General features: G+C 48.2%; 1 protein-coding gene across 2 annotated transcripts in view; it reads right to left on the reverse strand.

The window, feature by feature from the left end:
* Nucleotides 1-18,594, reverse strand: part of SPAG6 (sperm associated antigen 6) — a 35,406-nt gene extending 16,812 nt beyond the window's left edge. The window contains exons 1-5 of one of the 2 annotated variants that reach the window (XM_084511185.1): nucleotides 18,507-18,580; nucleotides 18,324-18,419; nucleotides 8,188-8,321; nucleotides 7,925-8,091; nucleotides 3,153-3,336 (exon numbers count right to left, since the gene is read on the reverse strand). In XM_084511185.1, the coding sequence (XP_084367311.1) occupies nucleotides 3,153-3,336; nucleotides 7,925-8,091; nucleotides 8,188-8,281 (445 nt within the window). In that variant the 5' untranslated portion in view covers nucleotides 8,282-8,321; nucleotides 18,324-18,419; nucleotides 18,507-18,580. Of the gene's footprint in view, nucleotides 1-3,152; nucleotides 3,337-7,924; nucleotides 8,092-8,187; nucleotides 8,322-18,323; nucleotides 18,420-18,506 lie in introns of both variants that reach the window. The other variant, XM_084511184.1, reaches the window with a different exon arrangement.
* Between the last annotated feature and the right edge of the window lie 6,440 nt (nucleotides 18,595-25,034).

The raw sequence follows: 25,034 nt of genomic DNA on the forward strand, positions 1-25,034 counted from the left end.
ACAGAATTACTACCAAAGGCACATCACTGAAGATGTGAGCAACTTAGTAGCCGACCCTGCTTTAAGCAGCAAGCTTGACTAGAGCGTTACCAAAGGTCCCTTCCAAGCTGAACTACCCTACGATCCTATGGGCAGCACAGCACTTCAAAAATGCATTTAACCCCTCTCTCAGCAATATGCTTGAGCATAAGTAGCGTTGTTTGGTTTTGTTTAGCAAATGATGATGCAGGTAAGAGAACATTAATAAATTCTATGTCTTACGCTTTTATGTTGGCAAAGCAAGTAGAAAGCTAAGTGACACGCATTTCTCTCAAACAGGAGAATCTTGCATTTTCAATTGAACTGCATATGGTATAAGTAAAAATTTACAGCATGCTTTTCATGGACTTGATAGTATTTTGATGGTATTTGGAACACTTCTCTTCTTTCCAAACACAAGTATACGGTAGAAATGTCAACTGGCAAGATTAGAGCACAGCAAAAATATAGTACGCTGATCCATATACCTTGGAGTAAAATCAGCATCTGAAATTCAGCTCAAGGGGATCTTCAAGAAAGAGCAGAACTGCAAGAGCTGTTGCTAAGTTTTGGAAACTGATCCAGCAGGATTTCTGGTGTCTTGGAATCTCATGAGATATCTGTCTTGACCTAAAATCTAACATGCCTTCTGGAGACATCTGTTTACAGAAGAACTGTGTTTTAAATGATAGATAGTGATAAATGGTAAGATAGAAAGGAACTTGCCAACCAGGAAAAAAATCATCACAGACGAAGAGTCCTGATTTCTCAAAATCTTTTCACAGGAGCATGCACTGCAGTTCCTAGAGAGCAGCTTTACCAGGTCACGGACAGGATTTCTGATAAAAAAAAATGAGAATCCCTCCCACAGCAGAACAGTTACCACCTAATGCTGGGAGCATTTGCTTGCACTCAGGGAGACAGAGGTTCACATCCTGCCTGAGACAGATCAGGACTTTAATCCATCTTCCACATCCCAGACATATGCCCTAATCGTGGAACTATTCTTTCTGAGGGGCAAATAGGCCTCCCTCCTTCACGGTCTTTTCAGGAGGTTAAACAAAAAACAAATCTTGTCTTAATGTTATCCCCACGGGAATAGAAACAATTTCTGAAACTGAAAAACTACCTGTGGGTGGGGAAAACCATTTATCAGTCTGCTCTATTTTTAGAGTTTAAGCTGTAATATGTGTTCACAGTTAATGACAGAAAATCATAACTGCCAAACTTTATCAACATAAGCATCTGAGTCTAATCCAGAGTTTCTTAACAGTAAACACCAGATGTTGATAAGACCAGGTCCACCTATCCCATATATGTATCCCATCGCCAACAATATTCTTTTGCAAAGGCATGCTCATAGCAGAAGAGCCATATCATGCACAGAATGATCTTAGAATCATTTAGGTTGAAAAAGACCTCTAAGATCATCTAGTTCAACCTTTCACCTAGCACTGACAAGTCAATAACTCCTCTACTTTCAGTAATCATTATTTTAAAGACTTCTTGCAACTGTGTTATAGAGGAAGGTAAATCCCCCAGTTGGCTGCGATTGGGGAACAAGAACTTTTTTTTTCTTTTTTTTTTTTTTTTATTTTTAAAACTGATTACATCAAACAATCTGTCCTTGTCCTTATGCTTGAGCTTGGTAGCACTTGCAATTTCAACCTAATTTCTGAAAATGCTGTTCTTATTGGTGGCATAAATTGACATGGGATATACATTAATTCATTGTCAGTGAATAAATAATTCATAACTATGGAATAAAGAATTGTATAAGAAGTTTGCTCTATTCAACACCTCCACACCATCTCCATCTTTGCAGACAATGCCATCTCAGAGTGAACTGGATCACCCTGAAGATCAGCCAGCATTCATGCAATGAATAGCAAAAAGGGCAATTGAGGTGAGTCAATATTGATTTACTGACATAACAAAACTACAGAAATGTTTACGTTAAGAGTAACATAGACACACACTCCGACTACATACATTTATACAAAGGAACACTTTCAAACGACACTTAAGAAAATATGTTTCAGATGAAAGCAACACTTATTTTCAGGGATTCAGACCCAATAACCAAAAGATAAAAGCTCCTTAGCACAGAGGTGCACCAAAAACGAATGTGTTCCCTGGTGAAAAGCAGCCCATTCACAAGATGCTGATAACTTTGGAGTCTGTCCCAGAAAGTTAACCATCTCTCTAAATGGGAAGAGGAAATCCCCCATACCTTCTGCAGTCCAGCACTCCACACTGATTTAAAAAGAAAAAAAAAAAAAAAAAGAAAGAAAGAAAGAAAGAAAAGAATAACTTCCAAATTCAGTGTATGTGCATTTTAGAACCAAAACAACACAAATTAATGTTGTGATCCTAGAATTATTTTAACTTTCAGCAATATGAACGCAAGCCGTTTCTTCCATCCTTTCCATGCAGCAGTTTCTTCTCTCAGTTCTTTGATTCATAGTTCAAAACTTTTACTCGAACTATATAAATAGCTGGTAAAAGAATTATTGACCACGTGGATCAGCGTTTAAATAGGAACATGACACTGCCAGTGAGTTATATAACCGCTTGCAAGACAGCAGCGAACTGCTCAATATCAGATTCCTAGGATCTATTCCTGACTCTCAAAGAAGAGTGTGGTCTACTGGCTAATGATAATATATGTAGTCACTGCGATGAATTTAGCACGTTTATCCTGCAGGCAGTGCTGTCCAATGGATGAAACTTGGTTCTGCCTAGGCTTCTGCTTTTTACTATGTATATAAAATAAGAACTAATGGTGAGCAAAATAAACTTTGTTCCATAGTAACAGTTATATAATATGTATAAGTTCTGAAATTTCTTCACAAAGGAGAATAAAGCAGAATGCTATTTCCTGGTCACAAATCCAATCCATCTCTTCTTAGAGCACCTCCCACGGATCGGGGCACTGTGGATGTCAGATATGCCAGCTTCCCACATAAGGTAGCTTTGACAGATTTGTAATGTTAGAGCAGGTCTTTATTCCAAATTTAAAATTTTATAACAGTAAAGAAGAAGCATCTTGCTGTAATTTATGAACATCACAATAATACAAAGTATTATAACTCTCATGTGAGATTAAAGACAACACACGTGTAACCTGTTACCTGAATTGTGTCGGGCAATATACCCGAGTGCCCAAGCTGCAGCTTCTTTGACTCCAGGGTCAAAATCTTCCAGGCAAATCGCAAGTGATTCCAGTGCTCCACACTGAACTACTGCCTGAGCTAGCTGTGGAGAATGTTTACCAACTGCTCTTAGCACAAACGCAGCTGCTTTCTTGTAAAAACGCTATACAAATAAGAAAAAGAAAAAAAAATGCTTTTAATAAAATTAAGTAGTTTATAGCATAACAGAGCACCTATGTGCATAAATTAGACTTTTTAATAGCAGCAATATCTCATACAGATCCAAATCAGGACCACCAGACATCACGCAAACAATGAACATACAGTCCTTCTTTGAGTCAGCTTATGATCTAAAATTTGCAGTAAGTGTATAAACAAACAGAAAAAATGAGAGGGCTAAGAGGATATGGAGAAAAGATAATAGCCTAGATAAGTCTGTTTATTTAAGTGAGCAGTGAGTGATAAGAGCTGCAAAAACAATAGCTCTTAACATATTTAGCCAGCTTATATAGGTTATGTAGGGCAAGCTTCTAAAATAATTCTACCCATCTGCAACATTCTCAAGGCTTCACAATTTGTAATGTATATTGTACCCTCATAACGTCTCTATGAAAAAAAACATTGTTTACATTCACAAATGGGAAACAGACACAGAGAATAAGATCCAGCATAAAGTTTCAGGATCCAAACCCCAAAATGCCTAAGTACTGCCTAGGATCCTGAAAAGTCAGCCAAGCAAACACCTAGCCCTGGATGATTCTCAGTTTTGACCAGCAAGCTGCAGCTCTACTGCACGTGTCTGGAACTGAGGCACTTTCAACAAGACTAAGCAGCTTGGTGACTCTGTAATGAGTTCAAGCAAAATCCAAGCTATTGTCTCAGATCTTCTACCCATCTGCCTCAGTGCTGGAGCAGGTACATGTTTTGAGCATCTTTATAGTGTGTGATGCTGCACACATCATGGGGTTCCATATGAATTGCATATGCCCTCGTAAGTCACATTTCACAGTCTCCTTCCACAGTTTGATTAGCTATCATTGGGATGTGGAAGTTGAAGGTTACATTTCTTCCCCTCCTTTCAGTTTCAAAATTCAGAGGCCAGTTAAATCACTCCTGCCTGAAACAACTGACCACTGAGGGTAAGGAAAAGGCTGAGGTTCCTAATGCCTTCTTTACATCTGTCCTCACCAGTCAGACCACTTATCCTCCAGACCTGGAAGTCTGGGATGGGGAGCAGAAGAAAACCCCACACACAGTTCAGGTGGAAACAGAGACTTGCTGCTCCACCTGGACTGTCATAAGTCCATGGGACAAGATCTGATCCACCTGAGGGTGTTGAGGGAATTGGCGGATGTGATTGCTGGGCCACTTTCCTTCATCTATCAGTGGTCATGGTCATCCGGAGAGGTCCCTCATGACTGGAGACTTGCTAGTATGACACTCATCTATAAGAAGCATCATAAGGAGGACCCAGGGAACTACAGGCCTGTCAGCCTGACCTTGGTGCCAGGAAACATGATAGAACAGGTCATTTTGAATGCAATCATGAAATGCAGGACCAGGGACGTGATTGTTCCTCTGTACTCTGCTCTGGTGAGGCCGCACCTCGAGTGCTGTGTTCAGCTTTGGGCCCCTCACTACAAGAAGGACATCGAGGCCCTGGAGCATGTCCAGAGAAGGGCTACAAAGCTGGTGAAGGGCCTAGAGCACAAGCCCTGTGAGGAGTGGCTGAGGGAACTGGGGGTGTTTGGTCTGGAGAAGAGGAGGCTCAGGGGAGACCTCATTGCTCTCTACAGCTACCTGAAAGGAAGCTGTGGGGAGCTGGGGGTCAGCCTCTTCTTGCAGATAACCAATGGTAGGACTAGAGGGAATGGCCTCACGCTGTGCCAGGAGAGGTTCAGGTTGGAAATCAGGAGACATTTCTTCTCAGAAAGAGCAGTCAGGCATTGGAACAGGTTGCCCAGGGAAGGGGTGGAGTCACCGGCCCCGGGGGTGTATGCAAGGAAAGGTTGGATGTGGTGCTTAGGGACATGGTTTAGTGGTGATAGGAGTGGGAGGGTGATAGGTGGGCCATATGATCTTGGAGGTCTTTTCCTATGATTCTATGATCTGCACCAGGAAAAAGTTCACCTCCCTCTTGAAGTCATTGCGCAGCAACGAGCACAAGATTCACTGGGACACAAATAACCTACTGCCACATCTGCATGCCCAGTGTGCTCTGTGGCTTGACAGTTGGTATATCGGCACTATGACTAGCACCAGAGGGCTCCTTCTCCATCCATCAGCTTGGTTTTAATCTCATTCCAAGCTGCTCGACTCCCCTGCTCTGTACAAGGAGCCTGGGCAGGTAACTGGAACATAAAACAGTGCAAACACCACATCGCTTCTGAATGAAATTCATAGAAACAAAGAGCCAAGTGAACGGTTTTTTTTTTTTGCATCTTGCAAGGTGTCCAAGCACCTTTGAAAAATCTCACCCTGAAGCACTAAGGTATGGCAGTAGAGGACCATCTGCAACAGCTCTGCATGTAAGGAAAATGGACCCTGGCCCATTCCTTGGCCCTGAAGGAAAGCAATATCACACACCAGTTACATGCACCTCAGGTTCTCTTCCCTGAAAGCACAATGGCCCCATCCATACAACTGAGAGCTGTCTCTGTCCTGCACTACTCACTCAACCATATCCACACCCTGCTGAGCAGTTTGATGGTTAGCGTTGGCCAAAACTCATCATGTTAGCATTTAGAGAGTGCCGTCATCTTCCAGTGTTTAAGTGCATGCCCTTGTCCTGCTCAGTTTATCGGTACCAATAAAATACTTTAATGCCAAAAATCCAGACTTCAAAGTTAAGACCTACAAGTAGATACCAATGAACGTAATTTAGGAGCAAGACTTTAAAAATCACTTAGGGGAACAGAGGTTTAGGGAAACAGTACAGACTCAAGTGGACAATTCCCTAGCTCGTTTGTTACCGTAAGTTTTGCTGAACTCAACGGAACTATAATAATTTACGCCAGTCTATGTCTGTGCAAATATGGGTATGTTATTTCTGTTAAGTAATTATGCTTCTGGCAAAGGAAAACACTTATTTGTTTCTATTGTTATTCAAAACACATTTATTTACAAACAGACTGTATTCACAAGCCCAGTTAGAACACACTGTAAAACTATTCTGCTCAGTTTAATTGACAAAACATTGAGCTGGGATGTAACCTTGTAACTGTTCTCCATAAATCAGTAGAATTAGTATTTATTGTGTGCTCAAAGAATCTGCTCCTTAAATATAGATGTTGATACACAAAGAGTGAGTGGAATGGAAATGTATCTTTTTCCTTTCCTTTTTTTTTTTTTTCTTTTTTTGCCTTTGGGAAGTACAAACTGCATGCATTGCTAAACTCTGCATGAACTGGATAATGAGTTTCCTTCACTTGCCCTCAGTCACCAAGGCATAGTAGGCTTTCCATGACCTCACACTAATCTTGCTGCTGCCCCAAGTGATTCTGAATTACAGCCATCTCACAGATGTAGGGACAGCACTGGCAGTAACATGGAAGAGATAAATCAGGGTACTCAAGCTAATTTAGTGAGTGCTTTGAATTGTAACAGGGGGGTGGTTTCCAAATTTAAAAAAAATAAAAAAAAATAAAAAAAAAAAAGAGGATAAAGAGTTCTGTTCCCCTCCTTCCCTTAAAAAAAAATACAAATAAATTAACCAAAGTGGTTATAAATTTGTCTACCTAAAACCTTAGCTTTCTTTCCATACATTACCAGTATCTTGACATCAAGGTTTCTCTTTTTAATTTTTTTTTTTATTAATTTTATAGGCAGTGATGAGATATGCAAAAAAAAAAAAAAAAAAAAAAAATATGAGTATTTACATTTACAGTTTCCTCAAAAGACTGAAAAAATATATATATATATAAATAATTTATATATATATATGTGTGTGTATATATATATATATATAGTTTTCCCAACTATACTTCCATTGAAATCCTAATTCTCCTAAATCTAATACAATATTGCAACTTAAGTGTGGCTGTGGTATCAATACACTTCACTCTCAGCTGTCTCTTCCTTTTTCCAGTCATTAGAAACTGCATACAAAACTACTTTTTTATTACTATTACTGATTTAGGTTAGGAATAAAAAATGGAATATATGCAAGAATTGAAGAAAAATGGCAAGAACAGAGGAAGAGAGACCGTGAGATCTGTAATTGTTGCTACACTTTTTTGTTGTTTTTAATAACCATAAAGACCAAAACCTTTAGTGTGTTCTCCTGTATCAGTGGTTTGATATTTCTCACACTACAGATTTCCAAATGGCTGTGTTTGGAGATAAAAAATGAACTTCTGTAATGAAATATTTAGTATGTATTTTACAAGTGTTTAGTATTATTGACAAATCCTAGTCAATTATCATTATAGCTTTCAAATTGTCTCCATTTTGAAGAGGGACCTTTAATAAAACATCACTCAACATTTTAAAGCCATACCAATGCCATGAGTGTATATCTTATAAAGCACTAGGAGGTAAGATGATATTTTAAAGTCAAACTTATTTAAAGTCAAATTTATGTATACAATATACATGGATCTCTCAGGAGTTCAAACATGCATGCTGTCTCTGACTTCCATTCATTTATTGCTATATTAGGAATAACAGCAGATAGCTGATACAGAAAGATTTCTCTTTCCCTGTGCAACAGTTAAAAAAAATGATTACTTAAGAAAACAATGATGCCTTACATTCTGCTCAGACAATGAACACACGAGCTGTGGAAGAATGTCTCCCTTCACGACTGCCTCTGCCAGGTCATCGTTATAATTGGCAAGTCTCCCGAGAGCCAAAGCAGCAGTCTGTTGAATAGTTGGGACCACGTCCAGCAAAAGAGGTCTCAGCAAAGACATTACACCTGAGTTACAACAGGAAGAGAAAAGCCCATTCGGTGAGCAGATTTTTTTTTCTAAACATTTATTCTAAACTTTAACTAAACTTCACTCATAAAAACCTATTAAATTACTCTGCCAGGTAATAAGAACTTGCAGGAAATTCAGGTGTTCCACTGAAATGAAGTTGGCACTCGGATAGCACTGCGGACGCATAGCAATGTTTCTGCCCGTTTTTCATCGGTACAAAACTCCTCTGAAATATAAAAAGATTTACGTGTAGAAATAAGGTATACTCAAACATAAATAAAATACGTGTTAAAATATACACAGGAAAATAAGGTATACTCAAATACATATAAAATACAAGCGTTAATGAAGTCTGCACAGGAAAGTCCACCTGGAGGTGAGCTACCACTGGTGTGTCACTCGTTCAGCCCGCCAGCAGAACCCCCACGTTGACTTACACCAAATTACATTCCATCTATACAAGCTACGGCTAAGCTGGGGACCAATAGCTGTAATATAGTAGACTCCAGATAGTAGAGTTAAAAGGTTGTTGGTTTGGTGTTTGTTTTTGTTTTTTAAATCACGTTACTATTTACGATGTGTTTTTACTGCAGTCCGCAGTGCATCAGCTAAATATGAAGGAATCTGGAAGTCCATTCTCCAAGGGCATATTCCAGTATCTACACATGCTGTTGAAATTATAGGTGAGGTAAGCAGCAACGTGTTAGCAGTCGTAGCCCAAGAAAGTGCTTACATGAATAAACATTTCACTAAAAATAGGAAATGGCAGCAGTAAACTTTGCATTCTTGCAATAGGAGGGAGGAGGTCATGGGGCAGGACCTCGAGGAGTCAGTGCAGGGACACGTGCCTTTCGGTACTCCTCTGTGATCTGGGAGAGGGCACAGACAGTGAGGTGAGACTGTACGCTGGTAATCCAAAGTTATTCAAGGTGGTATCAGTGAGGGAAACTATGAAACTAGGGACTGAATGACTGGACAATAAAATGTCAAGTTAAATTAAACTCATATGGGAAAGCCAACCCCAATGTCCCATACACAGTGATGGACCCCAAACAGGAAAAAAAAAAAAAAAAAAAACCACCACTATACATGCAGAAGTATATAGGGTATTCAGTATTATATAGAAATGAGGAGATGCCAAAACAGAGCCCATCACTAAGCTATTGTATAAATCCATTCTGCATTTAATTCCCTTCCCTAGAGTAGAACTGGAAAAGGTTCAATAAAAAGCAACAAGGATGACCAAATGACCAAAGATGAGCACTCTGTACATGGAAGCTACTCCTACAGTTAAACCAAGACTGTGCTGTAGGGATATAAGCAAGATACGTGTGGTTACATAAAGATCATCATTTGTAAGGTGACAAATGATAAAGGGAACCTTGCTTGTGTCGCAGTTCTGTGAAAGCAGGGTCCCTCTAACAGCCAGATGCAGGAATTAGTACTTCTGAGCTTCATAGCTCAACCAGAAAGCAATGCTCTCTGGGGCTGCAAAAGTGCTATACCAGGACACCAACACCAGAGCTGCAGTTAAAAATTTCCGTATGAGCTGCCTCCGTTCTTTGCGCTTTCTACTACATTTGTTTGAGTCAGATAAAAATTACCTAGCTTAGCATGGAAGAAAGCAAGACTTCCCTTCTTGAGGGCCAAACAAAGGTCTTTTGGTGCAACAGTCCCACAACAGTAGGATCACTGCCTAATGGCAGATGGCACTAAGATGTTGAACTGAGAAGGAAAAGCTTAGAGCAAGGAATAGTTGAAAGGGATGGAAGTTATTCAATAAGGTATGCCCAGAGCATACTTCTGTATAGAAGGGCACCCTTAAAAAAAAGACCCAAAAAAAGTAATTGAGCAGCAGGGCAATTGTCACAGGGAACATTAACGTTAAGTTATAACCAAAGTACTCCCAGCAAGAAGAAAACCTAATAATCCACTGTTGGCTCTAAGAAAGAGGTAGGGAGAGCAGGAGAGACAAGGAACTGTGGAGGCCACGCTGACCACTGATGAGTTCGTTCTGGGAAGGTCAGCACCACAACCAGAAGCTGCTCAGCCATGGTGGGTGCAGCCTTCAGGATGTTCACAAGACAAAACACCACAGGTCTTACGGGGACACACAAGAAAAGGGAAATGAAATTGTGATGTTTTAATAACGCTACAGGAACACCAAAAATGGCCCTGCAGCGACTAATTCAACATGTACATGTACAGACTATGGAAATAGGTCTGTGGTTTTGCTGGTACCTGCTCACACCTTCCTGTCAACACCAGTGGTACCTGAAAGAGGCCTCCTGGGCAGCAGCAGACAAAGGTGGCTCCTCCAGTGTTGTAAGACCAATGTGATTTCATTCAGCACTTTGCAGGAAGCACTATTCAGGATTGTGACCTTCGTGTTGATACCTTCTCACAAACTCTTCCAAATGGCAGGTACTGCCTCAATAGTAAGTTACGCTTCATATTAAAATAGACTAAGAACATCATAGGACAAATTAAAAGTTAAAAAAAAAAAAAAAAGACAGAAAAGCATGCAATATTTGCCAACACCATATATCATCTACAGTGAGGTAATCTTCTAGAAGTCACCTGCATCCCGTACAGGAAAGCATTTTCTTGTCCTTCCCTCTAACATGAGCTGCATGGTCAAATACCTGCTGAAATTCCTACAGGAGCTCATGCTGCTCCAGCTCTTTGCACTGTTCCTGCTTTACTGAAAAGCCTCCAGTCCAGAGGCTTGGACTGACATTTGCATTTGTCGTACATTTGAGCCCTTAAGGTGAGACGATACAAAAACAAGATTTACTTTTTGATATCAATAAAGTTTGATTTAAAAAAAAAAAAAGAGACTGAGGAGCCTATTAGAAGTGGTTGGGAAAGAAGGGACACCTCAGCATGTAGTGAGTGTTCTGCCCCTAAAAAAAAGCCAAGGTGGCACACCAAGGCAGGCTCAAAATTCAGTGAAATTTAAACAGACCAGAATGAATGTACAGCAGGGGAACCTATGAGCTAGCTCCAGACAACATGATGTGTTTCTAGCCTGCACAGCATGCCTAAACACTGCAAAATGTAAAACCCCATGCAAGAAAGTTCACATGTACACGAGCTTTGAGTTTTTTCTAAATAGGAGATTTCTCTGATTTGTATTTTCAAGATGAGCTAATTCAGACTTCACTTTTAGAACATGCTAAAAAGCCTTCAGCCTGAAAATGCTTCCAAGCATCATCACCTCGCCATGCCCAGCACCAATCATTTCATTGTGGTACAAAGCACGTAAAGCTTGATGATGACATTTCAGATGACAAACTATTTCATCTGATGCAACTGAAGGTGAGGGAAGAGTTGAAAAGTGAAAGATGAAAATGGGAGTTACTGCTGGAAGAAAATACACAAAATGCTAAAGCAAGGCTGATAGAGCAGTGAATGGATGAAAAAGATTTAGAAAGGAAGAGAAACTGTACTGATTCTCAAGGAGAATGTATTTTCCCCAAAGTGATGTCTGAATGAAAGAAAAGACAGTGAACAAGTAATCATTATGACAGGAGCTTTGGTGGAACAAGAAAAAGAAAAATCAATTCTTGTTGCTGTACAAGCCATACGTTGACATCAAATTAACTGAAAATTGAGAGAATCATATAGACCTAAATTATGCCTGGGCATTGAGCATAATTAAAAGCTTCTACCTCCATTTCTCACATTCTCTGCAACCAATTCCTTTCTCTGCATCACGATGATATCCATCATCTCAATCTGACTCCTCAGCAAGACAGACTGCTTGAGCAGTTTTCATTTCATTCATGATTTTCATTTATTTCATTTTCATATTTACGTCCTCAGTAAACAGAGTATTTCTCCCTACAGCACTTAGAAGAAGAGTTAATTCCAAGAGATGGGGTCTTCATCTAAACACCTACAGAAAGCAAAGACGACCTTTCCTTCTACAGCTTTTGAAGACAGCGCTGGTAAGGACCAACGTGCCCGACAGAAGGAAACTTTCCTGCCCTGGGCCCAACCAGCTGCTCTCACCTGAGACAGCCGCTGCATTTGGTGAGCTCCTCTAGTCAACCTCTTCCTTCCTTTTGACTGTCCAGTCTAGAGCAAAGTCTAACTTTCTTCTCCAAAGAAGTCCAAGCCAGCATTCCTATCAGCATTTTCAGGTAAAATAGGTAAGAAACATCCAACAGCTTCCTCTGATGTAGAGCCATACAGAGCAGGGACAGCAGCATATTGCTGCCCAAAATTTTAGGAGAACTCTTTGGTTATCGTAAACGAACCTCTCGTGACAGAAGTAGGAAATCCATTAAGTCTAATTCAAAGGCAGCAACACAAAGTAAACTACAAAATAAGGCGTTTAGACCATTAGACTAGATTTGTTTTGGAAGAGTTCCCACGAGCAACTCAGAAACAGGGTAACAAAGAATTCCTGCCAAATATTCTCTCTTGCATCACGCAACCTTGACTGACCTCAGGCAAGGACCGATTCCCCTTTCCATCCTCAGTTTCCCACTCAGAATTGTTTCAAAGAATGACACACTTAGCAGCTGAATCACCCTTAGCACACTTCTCAAGTGGAGCTGTTGTGCCCAGGCCTGATGCACTTTCTTTTAGCAAGCAAGCGCTGGCTGCTGCCTCTCTGGGGGGAGAAAAAAAAAGAAAAAAGCATGCTCAAGGCAGTGGCAGATCCCAAGTTTTTTCATTCCAAGTTTCTGTAGCCAAACAGTCATCACTCTGGAAATAGTAGACTTTGGTTATTTTGGCTTTTTTTGGGGGAGGAGGGGGGAAATATCTGAAAGTCAGGCAGAAGCCACCTACTCTCCTTCGCTAGCTCCTGCAGAGCCTGCATGAAACCTGAAGTCAGGGACTTCAGAAACTTGAAACAAGCCAGAGTAACATCACTCTGAGTTTCAAATTCTCTCTTTTTTTTGCACCTGAAGATGGCCGCCTCTACCCCATTCTCTTTCCTCAAAAACAATATTTATTTCCATTTTAAAATGCAAATGTGCAAAAAAAAATCTACACTGCTATTATCTCCTGACATACTCTTATCTTGAAGATGCTGACCTTTAAGTTGTACATTCTCTGAGCTAACACTAATGCTCCAACACTCATTGTACCACCTTGTTTTCAGGACTCCTGACGTTGATTCAGATGATTCGACAAGGAAGTGAAGTGCAAGCTTATTTCTGTCTCACCCCAGCACCAATCCCTTCCTAGAAATAGCAAAGTTTAAGCTGGGGACTTGAAAGAAAGCTTCCCAGAATGGTGAGAAAGAGCTTTCGTACTCACTCATCTTGGCACAGTCCCTTCCATGGCCCATGCATGATGCACATCTCAAGCACTGACTCCTCCAGCATGACTCGCCCCTGAGAAAGGACCCATCTTTGCACAACACAACTGCAGTCCTTCAGATACCAAAGGGAGCACAAACACAGTTGGGTAACAGAGACTCTGGGTAACCAAGTAATTCATCAAGCAGTTGCCAGATGGTGGAGCATGATGCAGGTTGGGTGCAGCAGCCGGGCTGGAGAACTCTGAAGGAACAAGCAGCAGTAAGTCTCTCCTCCTTAAAAGCTAATTTGGCTGTTCCGGCATTGATGGACCAGAACTAATCCTGTTTCAAGAGGGCTGAGTTGCTGAAAACACTGCTCAAAGACCTAGTAAGTGGTCACCACACAGTTCTTCACAGCCACACCAAAGCCAAGGTGGTTGCAAGGAGCTGCTGCTTCTTGATTGCCATCCGTGAAGAAGTTGCCGACAAATTCTCTCGCTGAATTTCCTACCTGCAAGTCTCTAACAGGCCAGGAGCAGAGGAAGGGGGGGAATCCCGCAGCAGTTGAGCTTTTAGTTGACTGACTTACAGCAAAAGGCAGTCCCCCGGCCTCAGATGTGTTTACTTTCTCCTCCTTTGTCATCTCTCTGGTACTTTCCCTCACCAGGCACAACCGCACCGCCAGGCTTTGGGGAACGCCACTCTCCTCACTTGGCCTGTTACAACTCCAAAGTTCGCCTTCTGCCTTCCTTCCCACGCTGCGTGCTTCTACTTCCCCACCCACTATGCTTCTATTTCTCCTCTCACTAAAGCTCAAGAAAGCTTTTACCCCAAAACAACAAGGAGGATAAGCGCATCCTTCACAACACAGGGTGCTTGAGCCCAAGCGTTGGAACTGGCTACGTGGGGGCAGTGGAGCCCACCCATGCATATCCACTTATAAAAATAAAGGCTTCTAAAACAACTCCAAGGCTTGGGGAACACAGCATTTAAAACCTGGGACCAGTGGAGGAGCTCTGGGGCTGGGCGAGAACTAACCTGCACAGCATGGCCCTTCAGCTGCAAAGGGACGAGACCACGAAGAAGAAGGAAGCCTGCCATGCCACAAGGGTTTGAGGTGGCATCCATCATCACACTGACACTCTGGAACTTGTCTCGCTGAGCTCTGGAGACTGACCAGCAAGTAGGTAAGGCCAAGGAACAGAGAACTGGAAGAAATCTGCTCAAGGTGTTAAAACAAAACCCTGGCAGAAACGAGAAGCACTCCCAGGTGTGCAGGATGCCAGCACATGCAGTCCCGGGACAACACCACGCAGGCTGCTAGACCACACGGCTTCCAGTTTCTTTGTCCATATCCCAAACTTGTTTTTCTCTATTCCTTCCCCAGCTGTTACGCTGAAGAGTGTGATCAGCCCCAAGAAAGGCTGACTTTGAACTACTTTAAGAGTCAAACTCAAAGTGGCTGAACTAAAACTGTTTCTTAATCCCGATCACATCCTTAAACACAAACATTAAAAGCAATGACCCCAGCACCACCAGCTGTAACGCAAAAATGAATAAACAAATATTTAATTCTTACTATGGGAGAACACAAAAATGAATATCCAGAAGTCGTGCAAGTCTTATTTCGATGCATTTATTAATACTGAATCATAAATGCTTCCAAAAAAAATAGTACCTATTTCTAAGGGGGGATTTACAGACTGCTGCACTTCCCAAGTCAGATGAAGGAAGCAGACAGAGACTCTCGGTGACTACAGTTGCAGAAACATCCTGGAACCAGCTCAGATTTTCTCCTAAGCTTTCTACAAAACCGAAAGCTGCCTGAATCTCAGTGCAAGAAAGAGGGCTCAAGCTCACCTGCCGCTCTAAGTAAAAACAGTTGGTTTCTAGTAGAGGATACGGGGCTTGATGACGCATTACAGTACCAAACACCATGGGCTGTAGCTGCCAGAGGGATAGATTTGCTTCTAAAGAACATGTTTACAGCTGCTACTGTCACAGCAGCTTCTCCCATCAGTCAGGTGTCCTCCAGAAATGAGACTTGATAAATGAAGCATCTGTCATTGTTCGGTGCTTACATTTACCAAACAGAAGAGGTTTAGGATTTTGGGATTTTTTTTTCCACATATCCGTTAATTAAGGATTCAAAACAAAAATCTTGCAGTCATTATTCATAGAGGTATTTAATCAGAAGGAACAACCTTAACAAAAACATAGCAGCACGAAGCGAGAGCTGTTTGAAAACAAACAGGAACGAAAAAGGAATTTCTCTGATCATTCCTTGCATTTCCCCGTCACAAGCAAGCTGCTGAGCTCCCAGGAACAAAACCTCCTGGACATTCTTGTACAGGCAGAGCCAGTGCTTTGGAAGCGTGCCAGGGAGCCCAGGGCCAGCTTGCGGTTCCCTGGTTACAGCCACCTCTGGGGTGTGAGTGCAAAGGCAGCTCCAGAGCTTGGTTAGACAGAGCAGCCTCAGAAGAGAGGCACTGGAAGGAGGTGGTTTTCCACTTGGCTCCCTCCCCACTAGCATCCCCCGCAGATTATATGGAGGGCACACCACAGGAATGGTGCCACAACATTTCTCAACAGCCAAACCAGTAGGAGAAACTTTCACCCTCACCCTGGCCACTTGTTCCCTCTGATGCTGCCTCCTCATCTGCAACAACAGCACCGTGCCTGCTTTCATGCCACGAAAGCAGGGCTTGCAGCGTAGTGACGAATCATTTTTTAAACATGCTTCCATCTTGCACAGTGTCAGCTTCATGTCCAAAGAAAACTCCGAGCAGAACGAGATGATCTCAAACTACTACTTAAAAGATATGAAGTATTTACCAAAATTACTTCTCAAATAGAACCAAATGCTTTATGCCTTGAGCACTGATATCTCACAGTCTCCAGCCTGAACTCTGGCTACCCAGGAATATAAACCAAGGCCAGTAACACACGAATACACTTCAACACATTTTGAGGGCTTAATTTGGTTCGAATTCAAGTCGCTGAAATCTTGCCTTCTGCTTCAGCTGGGAAAAGGCTGAACCCCAACAGCCTCTGAGATCCAACAGGAGAACCCCACCAAGCGCTCCCGACTCCTGAAGCTAATGGAAAATGACAGCAGGCAAAGACTTTCTGCATCTTCTTAAAACAGCCGTCTCCCTAAGGAATAATTAACTTTCTTTGCCAGAATATGAAATCAGCCCCCCAGTCCTATTACGTATGGATTTATACGGAGATGTGTGTGTAGATAGACATCTTTCCTTCTCAAACCACTGCTACAGAGCTCGCTGGACCAAGACCACAAAAGGCATGCCAGTTATCCTGCTAGACAAAGCAATGCCTCTACATATTTGCATTAGTCATTTTTAAAGCACTTAATCGCGTTTCGTTTAAAGGGAGGTTTTGAAACCTGTTTCTAGCACATCCCAAAAAGGTCAAAACCAACAGTTATGATTTTAATTATATCATCATAACTAAGTTTAAAAGCTTAGGTTGGGGGAACAAGGTAAAATATTTGTGGGCCTCAGCCACTCAAATTAATTGCAATAGGAAACCCTACATTTGCAGACTTTCCCCTCTTTTCTACCATCTGAAAATCTATTCAAAACCCAGAGGGAAGCAGCTCAGCACTGGACTGCTGCTCACCATCCTTCTTGGCTCACAAAGGCACATTTCCACATCATGACCCCAGAGCCTGATCCTTGCAAAGTGAACTCCCAGACCAGCACTGGCTGTGCACGGAATAGTTTCAGGCCTCAGAACGATTATTTCCTCTGCACGAGCAACACATCGGTTCTAAAGCAAAGCTACCCACCAGACTGCATCAGACAATTATTTTAAGATCATGAAATACAACGGAAGTAAAATTAGCTTGACACTTTGATTGCTCTCTTAAAATAGAAGTTTTTTGCCGTTTTTAAAACACCAAACTGTACGAACTGTGCCTGAATGGGACCTCTGTCTGCGAACAGACAAAACCCACAACTGTAAATGGCCACAGAGGGACCTCTTCTTACAAATACGACGCAATCTGTTCCTACGGCCAAGATGTCGCTTTGGTAAATGGAGATGATTTGTATAAATTAAAGCAGTGGCATTATCTCACTGAAAGATTCAAACAAAACCGAGAAGCAGCACAAGGCAATCCAAAAGGCCTGGCGGCAGCGTGTCACTCCCATAACCCACGCAAACGTTTCCTTACCAAGGATGCAAGCGATCGATTTTCAGCAGAACTATTTTAACAGCGAGCTGCAATCACAACACCCGAAAGTATTTACACGACTGCTTTTCTTTTTCTGGTTGTTTGTTTGTCTCTCAGGCTAGACCAAGAGCTTCGCAAGCGCTGGGAGGCAGGCACTGAAAACAAAATCGGGACGTAGCAAAACACAATCAGCTCGTGGACACCATATGGCAAAGCGACTACGGATTTACAGCGCTCTGCCTTGGTGCCTGGCAGGTGATTAACTTCGGAGCACCTCTTTGTCCTCGGTTAAGCTCAGGGACCTGGGGGATCGGAGCGGGGCCGCCAGCAGCACGGCACAGCCGCTCTCCCGCAGCATCCCCGGCTCGGCAGAAGCGAGCCCGTGCCGAGCCGAGCCGAGCCGAGCCGAGCCGAGCCGAGCAGAGCGGCCGGCGAGGAGCACGCAGGAATCGCTGAACAACTCCCAGGGGCAGCACAGAACCAGCTGCTTTTGGTGCACGCCGTCCTCTGCGAGCCGGCAACTCCCGGAACACCGCGGAAACCCCTCCGAGGAGCTGGGATAGAGGGAACCGGAGGAGAAGCCGGAGGAGAAGCGGGGCTGCGGGCACGCCCGGGGGGGGACCCGGGGTCAGCCCCTCACGGCCCGCGGGGGTCGGGCCCCCACAGCCCCCCACGGCCCCCCACAGCCCCTCACAACCCCCCACGGCCCCCCACGGCCCCTCACAGCCCCTCACGGCCCCCCCCACGGCCTCTCACACCCCCCCAGGTACCTGCGCTCCTCAGGCTCTCGGCGTTCTGCGGCCTGGCGGACAGCTCGGCCACCGCCTGCACGAACTGCGTCCGGGCGCGCTGGTACTGCTCGAACACTGCGGGGGGCAGCGCCGGGTGAGCGGCTGAGCCCCGTGTCCCGGTGTCCCCATCCCCGTGTCCCCGTGTCCCCGTCCCGGCCCTACCTTGCAGCACCTGCCGCTGGCTCATGGCGGAGGCCCCGCGGCCGCGCAGGGCCGCGCTGTGTACCCGTCTCCATGGCAACCGGGCGGAAGCCGCGCGGCTGAGGGAGAGGGGGGCGTGGCCTCGCCGCCGCCCGTGACGTCAGCGCGCCCGCCCCGCCCCGCTCCGAGCCCATCCTGGACGGGGGGGGGGGCTGAGAGAGAGGGGGGAGCCCCATAGGGGGGAGGGGGTTGGGGTGGGGGTGGTGGGATGGGATGGGGATGGGATAGGGGTGGGGATGGGGATGGGGATGGGGATAGGATGAGATGGGGGTGATATAAGGTTTGGGATAGGGATGGGAATGGGATGGGGATGGGATAGGGTTTGGGGCGGGGGTGGGATGAGAACAGGATAGGGATGGGATGGGGTTTGGGATGGGTTAAGGTTTGGGATGGGGATGGGATGGGGATAGGGGTGGGATAGGGTTTGGGATAGGGACAGGATTGGGATGGGGAAGGGATGGGGACGGGATGGGGATGGGATAGGATGGGGGTGGGAGTGGGAATGGGATGAGGATAGGATTAGGATGGGGATGTTGGTGGAATGGGGATGGGGATAGGATGGGGGTGGGATGGGGATAGGATGGGATGAGGATGGGGATGGGTATAGGATGGGGAATGGGATTAGGATGGAGAAGGGGATGGGATTGGGATTGGGATTAGGATGGGAAAGGGGACAGGGATAGGATGGTGATGGGATGGGGATAGGATGAGATGGGGGCAGGGATAGGACGGGGATGGAATGGGATGAGAAGGGGATGGGATGGGGATGGGATGGGGACAGGGTTAGTATGGGGTCAGATGGGATGGGATTGGGATGGGAAAGGGCAGCACCCGCGGGACCCCATCGCCCTCCCGCCGCCCCGGGCCGCCCCCCCGGGGGACAAAAAGTAAGAAAAGGGTAAAAGGGGAGGCACCGCCGCGCTGCGGAGCCTTTTTTATTTCCCCCCCCCACGCCGTCACTGCGGTTCCCCGGGGGATCCCCGCAGCCGCTGCGGCCCACGAGTGACTCGGGGCCCCGCGTGGGGCCGCGCAGCCCCCGCACCCCCTCGTGGGCTGCAGTGGGGGCGCTGCGGGACGGGAAGGGCTCGACCCCGCGCCCCCCCACGCCCAGGAGCCCGCGGGACCCCGGAGAGGGACCTTGGGGACACGCGTGGGCACCGCCCGACCCCGCGGGGGGAGCCCTCGGCCGGGCACAGCCGCTGCTTGCGGGAAAACCCACCACGGCAGCACTTTGATTTTGATTTTTATTTTCTTTTTTATATATATATATTTTTTTTGGCTCAGAGGCGGCTCATTCCGCCGCAGCGCCCAGGCACAGGCTTCCAATTCCCGCACGCCGCTGCGGGTTCGCCACCGGGTACAAACCCTGCGGCCAGAGCACGGGGACATCTCCGGGCAGATTTAACCCTGCAGCCCCTCCGAGCAACCGATGAGGAAGGCGAGGCGGAAAAAATGAGACGCCGGCTCTGGGGAGGAGGATGGGGACAGGCTCCGCACCCCGCTCCGCTCTCTTTTGCGGGCGATCCCAGGGCGCTGGGTGCTGGTAAACCAAGAGCCCGGGGAGCCCCGCTCCCGAGCCGGCTGCTCCGAGGGGAACCGAGAGGCAGGACTCAAAGAAAAACGTCCCTTTTTGTACCCACCCCCTGCCTCGCAGCGTCCTCCTGATTTCACGGGCTGGAATTTTGTTGTGCAGAGCTGCGAATCGCCCGAACCTGGCGCCTCGCCGTGTGCGGAGGCATTCGACAGGCAGGGCAAAGTTTGGGCTTAAAGCCGAAAGGGAGCCGTGACTTCAGCCGCGTTGTAAAACTTTGCAGAAGTCTGAGAAATCGGTCCGGTTTGCGTAAATAATCCCCATTTTTGCTCAGCTGAAAAAAAAAAAAAAAAAAAAAAAAAAAAAAGAGTGAAGAAGGTTGTACACCGAAATGAGCCACGTGTTTCCAGGAGGATTTAATGCGAAAAAAAAAAAAATCACTCTTTGAGCAAACAAACAAAAAAGGCGATGCGGTGCTCTTCTCAAATAAATGAGACAAATTAAATCAGATCGGGGAGAAGGTCGTTTGTCACAGAAAATATTTTGGGAAATTATCACCATGTGTACTTGAGAGGGGAACAGCTGTTAAACACATTTCTTTATACTTATTTCTGTTCTTAAGTTAAATAAAAAAATAAAATAAAATAAATAAACAAACGGTGATGAATTGCTTCCAGAGTTTAGGAAAAAAAAAAAAAAAAAAAAAAAAAAAACAGATGTGTCGATTTCAGATAAATTGATTTATCTGCCTAATTAAGCCCGATGCTCGGGTAAGCAGAGAAAGCACACGCACCCGGAGCACCTCCAAAACTCGCTGCGACATTTCGTTGCTTGATACCGGGAGGCTGCTGGCGTGGTTAATAATAATAATGAGGGATAAACACCATGCAAATGCGGTCTACGGAAATGTCACCTCTTCTCGCAAAAAAAAAAAAAAAAAAAAAAAAAAAAGTACCGAGGACGGAAAATCATTGATGGAAATGACGTAGTGGGGAGAGCGCACTGCACGCTGCTGGGGTGCTCAGCAGCAGCAGAGCCGGATCCTTCGGCCGGTCGTGTTCCTCCACACGTCGGCTTAAAAAACAAACAGGAGGGTAGGGGATCGGGGAGCAGTTATCCAAATAAACGTGTGCTCGCTCGCTGCTGGGCGCGCTTTAATCCCAGCCTTTGGTTCGCTGGGAAATGCGGCCAGTATTACCCACGCGGGGAAAAATCATTTTCCCAAAGCCGGGGAAGGGCAGAGCTATTCACGGGGGTTCTGGGGGCTGAGGGGTGCCGAGGGTCTCCCCAAGGGCTTGCCGAGCCGCGAAGCAACAAGTGTCTGGGCCCCACTCGTGGGAGAGGCCGGCCCCCACGCGAGTCTGCCGAGGCGCTGCGGGGCACGTCGGGGGCTGAAGCCGAGCCCGCCGCCCCCCGACGGCCTCTTTATTTCCCGAAAAGAGGGATTTCACCGCTTTTCCACCGCGAGGGCGTGAAGGGGGAGGCTTGACACCGAGGGGCGAGGGGTCCCCGCCCCTCCCCTGGCTCACCCCACGTCTTGGCGGCTGTGGGACCCCCTCCGCGCCCGCCCTGCCCCGACGGGGCGTCCGCCGGGTGCCGCTCGGGAAACACCGGGCGAAGCGTTTGGGCGTGCTGCTGCTGCTGCTGGAGGCTCTCAGCACGGGGCCGGGGGTGGTAAAAGTGAGGGTTTCAGCCCCCGCTCGCCCGCCCGGGTGTGCTCGGTGGGAAGGCAACGCGCCCGCCCCTCGGGTTTCCCCCGGGGCTCCGAGGTCGGAGCGCTGGGCTTTCGGAAAGCGGGGGGGGGGGGGGCGAGGGGTTACGCGTGGAAAGGTTCTCGAGCGGAGGGGAGGTACGATGATCAAGTGCTCCCACGAAGGCGTGCTGAGCTCGGGGTGTCGTCCTGAGCACCTACGGATAACAGGGGTAGACCCCAGTCTGAGATATAAAGGTAAAATATTCGAATCGCTGGGCTGGATGGCTTCATTTGCCGGTTCAGGGTTGGCTGTGCCACCGCTTGGCTTTAGCGTGGCCGCGGGGTCCCCTCCCTGCTCCCCGCACGGTGCCTTCGGGTCCCGCGGTGCTGCGGGGACCCCGCTCCGGGCTTCGGGCATCGGCGTTCATTTGCGGGACCTTCCTAGCGAGCAAACTAGTTCTGGGGGGGCAAGGCAGAGACGTCGGGGCTCTTCAGACCCACTAGATAAGGGAATTCTCCTTTTTATTCACCGAAGAGGACGACGCTAGCACTGGAGCTGGCATTTGCCCCGGCGCGGGTTTGGCTGGTGGGGATCAGCGCGTCGCCACCGCGCTGGGCAAAGGCAGGAGAAAAAATCGTAAAGGGAGAAAGAAACTGGGAAAGGACAAAAATATTTCGGGTTGGCTTGCAGGATGGGACCAGGAAATATCAGCTGGTTGGGGCTGAGCCTTTTTTTACCACACGCAGATGGTTGCACCTCTGGTTTCCTGCGGAACCGCCGGCGCTTGTGCAGTACCATTAAAGAAAAAAAAAAAAAAAAAGAGAGAGAGAGAGAGAGAAAAAAAATAACAAATATTTTTGGGACGGTCCAAAACTGAAAGCCGGAGCTTAATTTATTCTGGGCAGCTGAAAGGAACGAGGTCTTCCTTTGTGTCTGTTGCTCCGGGGGAGGGTGCGCTCTGGCTCGGCGCTGGGCGCTGCCCGCATCTCCATAGGCAGCAAGGCGAGCGCTGCACCCACCCGTGCCGCTGGCAGCTCCCAACAATGCGCCCAGACAATGCGAGCCGAGCCGAGCCGAGCCGAGCCGAGCCGAGCTGAAGGAGGGGAGGGGAGGCTGGATTTGGCAAACCCCATTTCGCCCGCCCCGTCCTCCTTGCCCCGTCCTCGCCCGGGAGGGAGCGCGGAGCCTCCCGGCTGCATCCCGAGCCGCGGCCGGAGGTGTAAGGAGAGGCACCGGCAGCAGGAAAGGCTGCGAATCGCTGTCGTGTGGTTGCTATTAGCAACAAATCAGCTGAACAGCCTGCAAACCCCGAGCACCTAGCGCCGAGGTGGCGACGGGAGCCTGCGGCCGGGGAGGCCGCCGGGGCTGGGGAGGCCGCCGGGGCCGGGAGCCTCCCCGCGGGGAGCGGCGGGGCCGAGGGGGGGCTCCGCAGAGCCCCGGTTCTCCGGCGGAGGGGAAAGGCAACCCGCTAAAAAGAGACAAAATGGCAGCCTCGTAGCCATCCATCCCTCTCGGCGCCAGCCTCGCCTCTGCCGGCCCTCGCCGCTGCCAGCGAGGCCTCGGGGCGCGGTGGTCCCCGGGGCTCCGGCCGCGGCCGCTCTCCCTCCGCCCCGGCGCGGCCAGCCGGGGTGCCCCGCAGCCGTCCCGCACCGGGGGAGGCGGCCCCGCAGCTTTGCGGGTCCCGCTCCGCGCCCCGCGCAGCCCGGCTGCGGCCCGACGGCTGCCGGCGGCGCAGGACGCGCGCAGGTTCCGCGCCCCCGCACCCTGCCCGTGGCAAGGCAGCGCCTCGCAGCACCCTTCTGCCTGAATTTGTATTGTGTTTTTTTTTTTTTTTTTGCCCCGCATTTCCTAGACGAGTTTTTGGGCTTGAGTATGCGGGGCTGTCCAGGGTGTTTTCTTCTCTTGCTGTGTCCTTTCTTATTTTCTTTCCTGATTTTTCCTTTTTATTATTATCATTTTTTATTTTTTCCATTTTTATTTTTTCCATTCTTATTTTTCCATTCTTATTTTTTTCCATTCTTATTTTCTCCATTCTTATTTTCTCCATTCTTATTTTTTTCCATTCTTATTTTTTCCATCCTTTTTTTTTTTTTTTTCCCCTACGTCCACCCCTTTCCGGCAGCCTCGGGACCTTCCGCACGACGCCGTCTCCACCCCCCCACACACACACACTCCCAGCTCCTCGTCGAGGCGGCACCGCTGGAGCATCCCCGGCACATGCCGAGGGAGGAGCGAGAAACGCCCGTGCGGGCAGAGCCGCCCGGGAGCTCCGCGTTCAGCCCCGGCTCCCGGGGCGGCGTCTCCCGGCCTCGACCTCCCTCACCGAGGGGGCGGCCGTCGGGGGTCCCGGTTAGCCGGGAAGCGTCCCCCCGCCGCCGGAGAGGCCCGACCCGGCCGCTCCCGGTGCGCATCCCCCGCCGCCCCGGCGCTGGGCTGAAGCACGCAGCCCTTTGTCTCCGCGACACCGAGCTGCGTGCCGCGAGGACGCCAGCGCCAAATGACCGCCGAGCCCCCTCCCCGGGAAGCCCCCGGAGCCCCGCGGCTCCCGGAGGAGGGCTGGCACCGGCCGGCCTCGGGGCGACGCGGGGCAGGACGGCGGCACGGGACCCGCAAAGCCCGTCCGGGGCTCTCCGCCTGGCGGCACGGCCCCGGCTCCGGGAGCCGCGGGGGTCCCGGGGGGGGTCCCGGGGGGGTCCCGGCACCGCTCCCGTCCGAACCGGGCGGCGGGCGGGGAAGTTCCGCGGGCTCCAGGCGGGAGCTGCGCAGGCGCAAGATGGCCTCTGCCCGGGCGGCGGCGCGGGGGGCGGCCGGGGGGGCCCGGGGGGCCCGATCCGCGGCGGGGCGGAGCGGCGGGGGGGGTCCCCGGTGAGCTCCCCCCGGTCCGGGCAGCCTCGTCCCGGCGGGGCGGAGCGGGGCGCTGCGCGGTGGCTCGGCGGCTTTGCGCGCAAGTTGCGCGGCCGCGGGGCTCGGAGGCAGCGCGCAGCCCCCGGGAGGTGCCCGCAGCCTCCTCCTGCCCCGGGGCGGCGGGGCCGGGCTGGGGCTCCCCGGGGGCTGCGCGTCCTTCCCGTGTGGCTGCTCCTTCTGTAATTAGCGCGGGGTAATTAGCGCCGATATCCCGTCCCCGAAAGCGCAGGGGCCGAGGGTTTGTCCCGCTCTGCCAGGGTTTTGCTTTTGTCCCGGCGGGGAGCGGGGCGCGGGGCTCGGGGAGCTCCCCGCAGGCACAAAGCCGGCCCCGGAGCAGGGCAGCAGCTCGGGGCCGGGCAG

This window comes from Aythya ferina (assembly GCF_964211825.1).
Source record: "Aythya ferina genome assembly, chromosome: 2".
In the NCBI taxonomy this organism is placed as follows: Eukaryota; Metazoa; Chordata; class Aves; order Anseriformes; family Anatidae; genus Aythya; species Aythya ferina.